The following is an 11,909-nucleotide window of genomic DNA, read 5'->3' on the forward strand; positions in this document are numbered from 1 at the left end:
GACCCTAAAAATTACAAAACCTACGTGGCGCGCAGGCCGAGTAACTAGTAAGCTAACTACGTCCTTCGGTTGAATGCGGGGCGTGCCAACTCGTCGGCTGAGCTCGGCCGAGGAGTAAAATTTGCTGATGTCGCTTGGAGCGCGTCGTTGAATTCTCTATCTTGCGATTGCGACCGAGGAAGGAACGCTCTCGGTCTCTGAGTTCTACAGCCTGAAGATAAGGCTGCTAATTCTGCGGAGTTCAATAATCGTCGGAGCCCGATTCGGTCACCGTGTTTATATTCGTAAGAGTATAAGCACGTCGAATCGAGACCAAACTGTATGGGCACAGGTACTCGAACGTGATGTATGTCTTGATGGTAAACGTAGTTCGGCCGTCGGAATGCCGAACCCTGAAACCTACTTGCGAGTATCCAATCATAAAATAACTCGGCGTCCTGTACGCCGAGCAATGCGATTCGTAACACCTTACTATGCCGAAAAGGCTAGCAAGGTGACCTCTGCCAATAAAGGTTCGAAAACCCTTCTCGGCCGAGACTTAGATAGATAACCGGTCGACCTCGACGCAGTGCTGTTTATCCAAACTGAAGGTGTTTCTCGATCGGCTAGTTCTGCGGCAGCAGTGCTGTTTATCCAAACTGAAGATGCTCGCCGGGTGCTTCCACAGTGCTGTTTATCCAAACTGAAGGTGTGTCGGCGGGGAAAAGAAAAGGAAAAATCTCAAGGTGTTTGAGAGGTTTTGCGCAGGGCAATTGTATGCTGATTCTGAAGGTCCTTTTCTGTTGCATGATTTCTTGTATTTATAGTGCCCCATTCCTTGAAAACCAATTCTGATTTGGATTGGGAGTCCTTACCCCATTTCGCCTCTAACTCGAACAAACCTATTCCTACTGGGATTCTGAATTTTCCTTCTTTTCGAGACTCCATTCCTTGCCGGTCGAGACTCCTGGTCGCACTAGGACTTCCTCGACCTCTCCTATTCATCCGGACCTCTTTGGCCGACCCTGCCAGCTGATCCGGGATCTATTATTTGACCCATATTATTTATCATCACCTTGGGCCGAGCACATCCTGCTGCTCGGCCCAACAATAATATTTCGGGCCCAAACAATTCCACACACTAATTTTGTATAAAAAAGTTATATATACATCACAATCATTCGAAAATATTACACCCCACAAATACAATATCCTTATTTCGTAACAATCTGAGAATAGATTGTCCTAATTTTGTTAGCTAGCCTATCAACAATTGTATTTCGTTTCATGTGCACACAACACATGGAAATTAGGGACCTTGATTCTTCATCTCCCATTTTCTCTCCCTTTCAGTCTCCTCTTATTTGAACGTTTACAATTGAGTCACATCAATATTTTATTTTGATTTCTTTATAAGGAGAGAAAGACAAAGAGAAAAATGAGAGAGAAGCGAGCGAGATTTAGATGGAAAAAAATCCTAATCAATCCACCAACAACAGATTTTATTTGGTTCCTTTTTCTTTCTAAGATTAGACCCATACAAAGACTAACAAAGAACCCATATTCTCCAATTATATATACAGTAAAGGATTCCCGATTCTCAAATTTGAAGACTAATAAAGAACCCATATTCTCCATTTATATATACAGTAAAGGATTCCCGATTCTCCATTTATATATACAGTAAAGGATTCCCAATTCTCAAATTTGAAGACTAATAAAGAACCCATATTCTCCATTCATATGTACAGTAATGGATTCCCGATTCTCAAATTTGAAGACTTGAAGTTGACACATTAAGGACATTCTTTGAAGCGTTGTATTTGCTGAGATTATTAAATTATATACGGTTTGCACTTGCCTATCTTTTCCAACTCTCTGAAATCTGTCATCCTTTTCTCATCAAATAATTCAAGGTCGAAACTTTTGCATGCGTCATTAGATGGCAATTGCACGGTGGTGAAAATTTTAAAACATGATATTTAGAATATTGTTCGTACTCCCAACAACCTGCATGGACCTGGTCCCCTGCTTGGAATCGTGGATTACACAGATACCAACTAATATGAACATTAGCTAGGCTCTGGGTTTCCGTTTGGCCACCTATTGCGATTGTTAAGTTCTCTTGGTGACAGCTTGTAGATCACGACTTTTTTTCTCTCAAGAAAATATATACATGAAGAGAAAACTCCAGTACAACCGAGTTCAATACAATCAAAGACGAAAGCATTCTAAATTTTCGATGGTAAGGAATGATCCTAAATATGACAATTTTGAAAACATCAACAAAACTTGTAATAGCAATATAGCATCCGCAAGAAAGTTTGTCTATCTGAAAACAAGATTTCAAATAATAGTGTTAAAAGACTGAATAGTTTTATTGGTAATTTTTTGTGTCCAAATAGTTTTATTTTTGAATTTTGCTTTACAAAATGTTAAGAGGAGATTACATTGAGTAAACTATATTTGTATCGCCGCTCTAATAGATGTAAAACATACTTGAAGGTATCGATTGGTAGGTATACTTCCATTAAAAAAGTAGTATAAATATCGTCTAACAAATATGATATCTCAAATTATTGTTGCATTATAAGTCTATGTAATCAATTGGTGGAGTCGCGTTTCCAACTCTCCAACGTTATATTTGGTGGGAACATTTGATAAATGTGGATATAGACCAACACGTTTAAATTGCAAAGGATTTAAGCAAGTGTTTCGAATATTTGGCATTTATCAGATATATGTGGAAGACCAACACGTTTAAATTAGGTGATTAACATGCAAATTGAAAAGAATTTAAGCACGTTTTTCGAATGTGTATATGCTCCCTGATGCTGGGAGAATACATGCGTGCATGAATAAAAAATTATGGGCACCGAAATCGTTGATTTTTTTGGATTCCTGTTTCCACTCATTTAAAAATCAGCATTGACTTTTTTCTTGTAACTTTTAATTAAGCATGTTGAATATTATGTGGAGCAATAACTGAGTTTATTGTTTGATTTATACATTGTATTGATTGACCCTTGACAGAGATTCTCGTATTTACAATTAGGGATTGGAAGTCTAACGTTGAAGAAAAATAAAATTCAAAAACCCAAGCTTCATTGTTCTTTGTTTAATTAGTTAAATTGCTGCTTCTCTATGTTGATTGTTGAGTTTGTTTTTATTATTGAAGAAAATAGTATATATTATTGAAAAACTCATCCAATTCATAAGGATGGAGAAAAAACCGGAGCTAACATACATTTCGGGAAAAAAAGAATTAGGCAAGTCAAATTACAAAGGGAGATTTTATTTAGACCCAGTTAACTTATTTCTACACCCATTAATTTTTTTTTTTAATTTTATATTCTAATTATGCCCTGGGGTGGGTTGCCGGAAATAAAAAAGAGGGATTAACGGAGGGTGGACAAGAACGGTAAAATGATAATGGAGGAGGGTTGTGACCTTCGACGAAATCGGGGGATCATGTTGCCTGAGCTAAGTTGGGTTCGTCAGAGAAATATAGGGCTTCTAACGTTGATATATATATATATATATATATATATATATATATATCTCTCTCTCTCTCTCAAATTTTGGTCTCTCATCAATTCCTTCTTCACCCAATTTCAAATGACTTCCAGCTTTTTCATCCTTGAAAGCATATATAGCTTTTTAACTTGTCCACGTTTGGGACTGCATCCTTATTCCACGAATTGCAAGATCACACCGGTCTTTTGAGCTGCAATTTGCTAGTTTTTTTATTTATTTTTTAATTGGTCCATTAAGTTTTAAGGAAACTACAAAAAATGTGTGGAGGCCTTGGGTTTGAAATCCGATACTGGTGTGGAAGCCAGACTTATGGTCAGAGGGGGCTGAAATGCCTCTGTGAGTCTTCTCAAGCCCTGAAAATGGTGAATAACAGTGTCTTGCCACTCGTTGTTTTCCTCTTTAAAATTTTAAAAAAAAAAGTTTTAAGGAAATTGTAGTCGGACCAAAATCTAGCCCCATAGAGATGAAGAATTGAACATTGATGAGATAAAGAGGAGGTCGGTGACGACAATTTTTGTAACGACAATCGGGATCAAGTCCGATTACTGGCATTGTAGGTGGTTGGGTTGGTTTATGCGTTTGTGTTCTTCTTCTTTTTTATTTTTTTATTTTTTATTTTTTAAGTTTGTCAATTTTGTATTTGAGGGTAAAAAGGTAAGTTTGCTGGACAAAATTTTCACGTTAGGTGTGAAAAGAGAATTATTGGGTGTAAATAAAATTTCCTGATTACAAATAATGGTTAATTGTCAAACTAAATGCATAGCTTTACTCTCTTATACGTACCATAGTAATAGAAAGAATTATAGGCATTTGTGGGTGCTGGGTTTATTTTTTTCTTTTTTTTTTTCTTTCAAATTTAAATAAGGGTAGAAGAGGTAGTTCAATAAGAATTAAAAAAAATGGGGTGTTGATAAAAAAAGCCCATCAAATAATGTGTTACCAATAAAAAAAACGTTAATCAACACACTTAATAATCTAATCATCAATATCCACATAATTTGATTTACAAAATTTAATTTAGAAGTTTGGTCCCTCAAGCATTAGCCATGTAGAAAAGTAGGATTTTGTCTTTTGGCCTTAGGTCATTTCAGGGTTATGTTATAAACTTATAAGGCCAAATTTTTTTTGTTGTTCCTGTGGTGACACACCACTTTCAATGTCACTCTTGTGATGAAAAAATTGTTATTTAAACTCCCGTGGTGAGCCCTGTTAGCAATTGAGATCCAAACTTTCATTAGTCTTTTGTTAAATAAACTCACGTGACTATCACATAATGGTCAAATACGTCATTTCAATCCAAATTACATCCTATTTCATGGACATCTAATATGACTTAGGTATACGCTTGTTCTTTATGGGTTAATTATGGCAAACACTTTTTTTTCTTGTGAGTTAAAAAGTTGGCATCTGATTCCAGTGCACAAAGCAAATTGAAACAAGTGGAAATGAGAGATAATTTACAAGAATAACTTAAAGAATTAAAGACAACAGGTGAACAACATTGCAGTTTATGCATTTAGACGAGTGAAAGGCATTGCAAAATTGAAGACAATGGGTGAAAGGCAGTGCAGAAAATTCAATTTTCACGTTCGCCCTCTTCATAGGAACTTCAAGAGAGTAAGAAACTTAAATAATTTAAATTCAAAGAAGATTAAGAAAAAAATGAAAGGTTGTGTACTGGCCAACTACAGCATCCATCAAACCACACTACCAATTAAAGACAAAATTGAAATGCATATATGCATTCAGACTGGTACAAATTGATACAAGAATGAAAATTCAACTAAGACTAAGACTCTAACTCGTGATCAAAGATGTGTTGGCATTGAAAAAAACAATAGTTTATTAGAAGTATTATGATTTCCAAACGAAATTAAATCATATCTAAGAAATTATACGCTGCTTCACTTCACCTCTTCTCCTAGCCATTGATGTGATTTTACAAGTTTAGTTTCACTCTTTACATTCAAGCTTTCTTCTATGAAATCTAATTCCGTTAAACCCTAACTCATACTAGATGTCCATGAAATAGGATGTAATTTGAATTGAAATGACGAATTTGACCCTCATTGTAATAGTCATGTGAGTTTATTTAACGGAAGACTAACAAAAGTTTGAATTTAGACCTCAATTGCTAATAAGGCTCATCACAAGAGTTTAATTAAAAATCTTTTTCATCGCAAGGATCACATTGAAAATGTCGTGTCATCACAAGGATCACGAAAAAAAAATTGGCCAACTTATAATGCATGTATGTGGTCCTGCACGTGACACATTGTACACAACATAGTACGCAGTAAGGGTTACATTATAAACGGCTTCTCCTAGAGGTCCCCTCTTCTCTGCTTTTTATAGGTGGTCCTTTCTGTATGTATGTGGTCCTGCACGTGACACATGGCACACAACATGGTACGCAGTAATCAATTACGATATGTGTGGTTGCAGTGCTCCCGCGTGGTCCGACATGGGGTCTATATATCCAGACCACACCAGCATCATTTCAAGGTTTCATAGGCTTTGCGTGACAGCATCTGTGAAGAAGACGGGGCTGACTTGAGTAAGGGGAGACTGAGATGGAGGTGCTGCAAATACTTCACATGAACCAAGGGAATGGCGAGACTAGTTATGCTCAAAACTCTAAAGTTCAGGTACAAATTAATTTTTTTATTTTAACAACAAGAATGCACGAGGATAATATGTACGGAGGATATTAATCGAGTCCAACTACAAATCAGGACCAAAATTAACTCATTAATATTGTCTTTAGTTAACTATATATCTTTTATTATTTTATTATTATTGCATAGATCTCCTTTAGTTAATATAATTATTTATGTTTTGTAGGGAAAAATATTATCTATAGCAAAGTCAATCATTGATGAAGCTGTACAAAAATTGTTGTGCTCAAATATAGCACCAATTGGGAGCATGGGAATAGCCGATTTGGGTTGCTCATCTGGACCAAACGCCTTCCTAGTTATATCTGATATAATTGATGCCATACATGCCACACATAGCAGCTCATCGTCATCCAGAGAGTTTAGAGTGTTTCTAAACGACCTCTTTAGCAACGACTTCAACACCATTTTTATGTCACTCCCGGCATTCTACAACCAACTGAAGAAAGAAAAAGGTGACAGATTCGAGTCTTTCTTTATCTCCGCTGTGCCGGGCTCGTTTTACGGTAGATTGTTTCCGGCCAAGTGTCTGCATTTCGTGCACTCCTCTTCTAGTCTTCATTGGCTCTCTCAGGTCCCTCCTGGCCTGGATTGCCAGGCAGGTGGCAGAGCGTTGAACAAAGGAAAGATTTACATTTCTAAGACCAGCCCCCAATGCGTTTTGGATGCATATTCACTTCAATTTCACAAGGACTTTTCATTATTTCTCAAGTCCCGAGCTGAAGAAATAGTTGGTGGAGGACGAATGGTATTGTCACTCATGGGCAGGTCGTCCTCAGACCCATCAACTCAAGAGAGCTGCTACCAGTGGGAACTCCTAGCTCATGCATTAATGAGCATGGTTTTAGAGGTACCAACATAGATAAATATGCAATATTTAGTTTTAAGTTTCTGGTAGTTCTCTTCATCTCTCGTAAGAATAATTTTCTTAGTAGTTCAACTGTTTTTCCTAACAACTTTTACCGTTGTTGAGAAACAATACTTCAAGATCCCATAGAAGAAAAACTTCCGACCTATCAACTTTTAACGTTGGGCACAATACTAGTTGAGTGTGTAATGTACAATTGAGTTTACCCTTTTTCTTCTTCTTTAAAATGATATTCAAGTGTTTGATTTTATTATGAATGGAGCTTTATAGACTAATTTGTGAAGAACCCCTTTTTTTCTTTATTTTTCCGTAAGTAATGCTATTTGGACATAACAATTAGTCACACTTTTTAATATAGGTCAGACTCACACATAATAAGCCGACACATAATAAATAGTATATAAATAAATTGTCATCAGTTCTATGTATCCAAATAGTTTTCTTATGTTTCATAAGCATATGAGTTTTTAGTGGATGCAAACACGAGCTTAATTTATTGCCTAGTAACATTTTGTATATGCAATGGTATAGGGCCTCATTGAAGAGGAAACGGTTGATTCCTTCAACGCTCCATACTATGCCCCAAGTGAAGAGGAACTGAAATTGGAGTTAGAAAATGAAGGATCATTTACGGTGGACCGCCTTGAAGCCTTTGAAATTGATTGGGATGGTGGTGCAGAGATATCTGTTGTAGCCAGTGGGCAGCGAGTGGCCAAGACCATAAGAGCTGTGGTTGAGTCGATAATCGAATCTCATTTCGGAAAAGATATCATGGATGATCTATTTCGTCGGTACGCCGAGCTGGTCGCAGATCACTTATCAAAATCTAGAACCAAGTACATCAATTTGGTTTTGTCGGTCATTAGAAAGGACTGAGTTTTCTTTTCTTTTTCCGTTCACAAATTAAAAATCAGGTCTCATTGTCATTTTCTTAGGTTATTGGTTTGCCTTTTCACCAAAAAGGAAAAAAAACAGTATGATTGTTAGCTTCGGATTATCATTTATGTGAGCAATCTAAAATATATTTGGCCATCTGTCATTGCTTCTAATTAGTTGTATGAATGTGGTCAATTATTAAAGAGGGTTTTAGTGACAATATACATTTGATAACCGTATGAAGGAAACATGAGTCTGTTTATTATGATAAGTTAAATAATACATAAGTAGTTAGTTATTTAATCAACTAATTAATCACACAACTAAGTGTAACATATTCATGTGGCCCTTGTATGGTTGTCAACATAACCTTATATTTTTATCCTTCTAAATTTAAACACTACAACAACAACAAAATTGATTGCCAAATTTAAATACCAGATGAAATTAATTTGAAATCTCATACAAATCAAATATTCACGGTCATTAGAGCATCCCCAATGGAAACTTTATCCTCCATGAGGCTACCATATTTCCAACCTTAGCGGGAAATTTTATTCTCAATGAGCCGAAAAATGAGGCTACATCCACCACTGGGGCTAACATCTTCCTTTCTTGGGTAGCATAAAATCAGGCTACATCTAGCCCTAAAAAACAGTGAGTCCCACAAAAAAAGTAGCAACCCATATGAGCAAAATTCTATCACTCTCCCTCCACTTGCGAATACACTTATACTCTCATTTTATTATAATTTTTAGTTCTTTTTTCTTGCAATTTGGCTAATTAATGATTGTTCTAAATTTCATAAGAATTAAAATTTCAAATTGATTTAACGTTCATGGGCATTGATGGATGAAATTTTCAAATATTTTTTTTTTTTCAAAATTGTATGAAGTAAATTTACCAATTGGTGTTAGGTAAATTGTTGTGTTATACATGAAAATCAAATTATTTCAAAGGGCGATGCGGGGATTTGTTTCTTTCAACAGATGAGATTGAGATAAGAGAATATAATCCAACGAATGATTCATTAGTGATGAAATCTAATTTTGTCACAATTTGAACATTTTAGGTTGAAGGGTTCATAAAAAAAAAAAAAAAAAAAATTTAAATTAAGATAGCACGTCTAAAAATTAACTTAAGAAAAGCTAACACAAAAAAATTAAAAAAAATCATCGTTTTATCAAATTACCACATAAATAAATATATATAGCCCCATAAAGAGCCCGAAAGATATAACTCTTCATTAGAAAAGATTCTTTTATAAAGCCCTAAAGATTCTTTGGAGCTCTAAAATAGGCTATATCCACCATTTTTCCAACCTCATATAGAACCCCTCACTAAAAATGCTCTTACGTTCTAGCAAAGTTCGAGTCCTTGGCAAAGACTCTAGATACATCAAGTTTGTGCCTTTCCGTACAAGGTATGGTGGGGCTATGAATAGATATTTTGTCGCTATTTAAATAGGGAAGTGTTATTGGCACTTCAAAAGTCTTATTCTACATTCCTTACAAATGTTTTTTTCTTTCCAAATATAGAAAGTTAGGAGTGTAGAACGAAAATTTTGAAATGCTAATAACAATTTCTTTTACATAAGCACCCACTTGGAGCTTTTGATGGCAGGACAATGTTCGCGTTTTAGTGCCAGCATCAAGATGGCGTTTTAGTGCAAAGGTCCTCTTAGAGTGGTCCTCCTCTAAAGCTCGAAGCTATTCTGTGGCAGATGATTGTACCTTGTGCGGTTGGGAAGCTGGACTCCAAAGCTATTTAAATAAGATGATTGGACCTTTTCTGTGGCAGATGATTGGTCCTCCTCCAAAGCTCAAAAGTTTTGGGTCCTCAAAAGTCATGGACTGTGAAAGAAACATCTTATTCGTCATCTTCTTGGCCATCTAATTGTGAATACTTCCTTTGAGGCCATTATGAGGAGGAATTCATTTGTAAAAACGAACAGACCACGTGTTTGTCTAATCAGACGCATTGGATGGGGCTGAAATTTAAGAGGAGTATTAGGCTATCTTCAATCGAAGGAGAATTAGAAGGTTCGTTTTAACTCTTTGGTCATTTAAGAAATTAATATTTTAATGAACAGTGCAGAGTCACATTTTTTACCATTTCCAACTGAGGGCCAAATGACCATAGGGTCAAATATAGCCTTGTGACAAAAAATCATCTCCAATCAAGGGCCAAAGAGTCATAAGGCTCAACATAATTTATTATTTAAAATTAAAAACTACAACAACTTAAATTTAAGAACTACAACTTATATTTAAACACTACTACAACATCTTTGGGCCAAAAGAAATATGAAGTAGACGTTTAAGTTTTATGTTGCACAATGTAAATTATTCAAACACAAAACACAGAAGCGACCATCAACGTTAGCAGAAAAAACATGTGAGTCCTAGGATTGACTGTTTGCATCAAATGACTCTGTGTCTGTGCCTGCCATTAGGGTCCACCGTGTTGGTGCGGCTAAGGAAACAAAGTCTTTACGTCGGTGGTATGTGGATCTACCTCGTCCCACAAACACAATCTTTAGGTCATGTTTTTTTCCAAAACAAAATCTTTAGGTCATGCTAAATTCAAAAGGAGGTGTAGAAAAACAACATAATCTTAAGAAAAAGGCGTTTTAGCCAAAATAGTATCTGAAATTTTCATAACACATTATTTTGGTCCCTGAAATTTCAAATCAATAAAAGTGGTCCATGAGATTATCCAACATCCATCATTTTGGTCATTCCGTTAAAAATTCCGTTAAGTGTTCTAGAGCTCTTGGCAGGAAGTTTGGGCAATTTTCAAAGCTTCGTAACTCAATCGTTTCTTAACCAAATTTAACCCATAATATATCAAAATGAAGATAGAAAACTATAGAATAAGATTATACCTATTTAGAAGCCCAATAGTTGCCGGAGATGGTCATAATATAGCCTCAAAGTTGACTGGTCCGAGGGAAAACTGAAAAACTGGCCGGAAACTGAGTAAACTTTAAGCGTTCATAATTTCTTCAATACTCAACGAAATCAAGTGATTCAAAAACGAAAATCATACTTCTCGATGAGAAGAAGAGACTGGTACCTTTTTTTTTTTATGGCTAACTCGCTGTGATTTGGCCAAAAAATGGCACGAGTGGCTAACTTGAGACCAAGACAGCCATTTTCGAGCCCTTTTTGGGCAAAACCATGGCGAGTTAGACGTTGAAAAAGGTATCATTCTCTTCGTCTCGTCGAGAAGTATGATTTTCGTTTTGAATCACTGATTTTGTTGAGTATTGAAGAAGTTATGAACGTTTAAAGTTTACCCATTTTCCAACAAGTTTTCCAATTTTTCCTCGGACCAGTCAACTTTGAGGCTATTTTCCGACCATCTCCGGCAACTATTAGGCTTAATCTTATTCTACACTTTCCTATCTTCATTTTGATATATTATGGGTCGAATTTTGTTAAGAAACGATTGAGTTACGAAGCTTTGAAGATTGCCCAAACTTCCAGCTAAGAGCTCCTGGACACTTAATGGAATTTTTAACGAAATGACCAAAATGATAGATGGTAGACACTCTCAGGGACCACTTCTATTGATTTGAAATCTCAGGGACCAAAGTGATGTGTTATGCAAATCTCAGAGACCATTTTAGCTAAAAAGCCTAAGAAAAATTTATACTAGATTTGGTTTCTATGGAAGGTCTAAGGAGTTAGGAGAAGGTAGGTGAAAAGAGTTAAAGAAATGAAAACAAGTAATGTCAAAGGAATCACTAATTGTAACTGATTAAAATTTGAATTATTAGACAATATAATTGACCAATATGGTCCGATCCCTAGCAGTAATACAGCAACGCATGTCCCTTTCAATTTAGTAACTGCCACGTCTATTACTGTTCATAATGGTTGGAGACATTGATTTTTGTTAAAAAAGTTCACTGTTCAAGAAATCAAGTGATATAGTAACTCCTTCAAGACCGTCTAAGACCCAAA

The 11,909-nt window shown here is 35.9% G+C and overlaps 1 protein-coding gene across 1 annotated transcript; it reads left to right on the forward strand.

The window, feature by feature from the left end:
• The first annotated feature begins 6,038 nt into the window (after nt 1-6,038).
• LOC137714616 (probable jasmonic acid carboxyl methyltransferase 2) lies at nt 6,039-8,150 on the forward strand. The gene is made up of 3 exons (XM_068453786.1): nt 6,039-6,164; nt 6,361-7,044; nt 7,594-8,150. Exons 1-3 carry the CDS (start codon nt 6,090-6,092, stop codon nt 7,936-7,938), a joined length of 1,104 nt encoding a protein of 367 aa, XP_068309887.1. The 5' UTR covers nt 6,039-6,089; the 3' UTR covers nt 7,939-8,150.
• Nucleotides 8,151-11,909: the final 3,759 nt, after the last annotated feature.

This window comes from Pyrus communis, chromosome 1, assembly GCF_963583255.1.
Source record: "Pyrus communis chromosome 1, drPyrComm1.1, whole genome shotgun sequence".
Taxonomy (NCBI): Eukaryota; Viridiplantae; Streptophyta; class Magnoliopsida; order Rosales; family Rosaceae; genus Pyrus; species Pyrus communis.

Coding starts and splice junctions, on each gene's coding strand:
- LOC137714616 (XM_068453786.1), top strand. CDS start 6,090: ATGGAGGTGCTGCAAATACTTCACATGAACCAAGGGAATGGCGAGACT. Junction 6,165..6,360: donor CTCAAAACTCTAAAGTTCAG/GTACAAATTAAT, acceptor TATGTTTTGTAG/GGAAAAATATTATCTATAGC. Junction 7,045..7,593: donor TAATGAGCATGGTTTTAGAG/GTACCAACATAG, acceptor GCAATGGTATAG/GGCCTCATTGAAGAGGAAAC.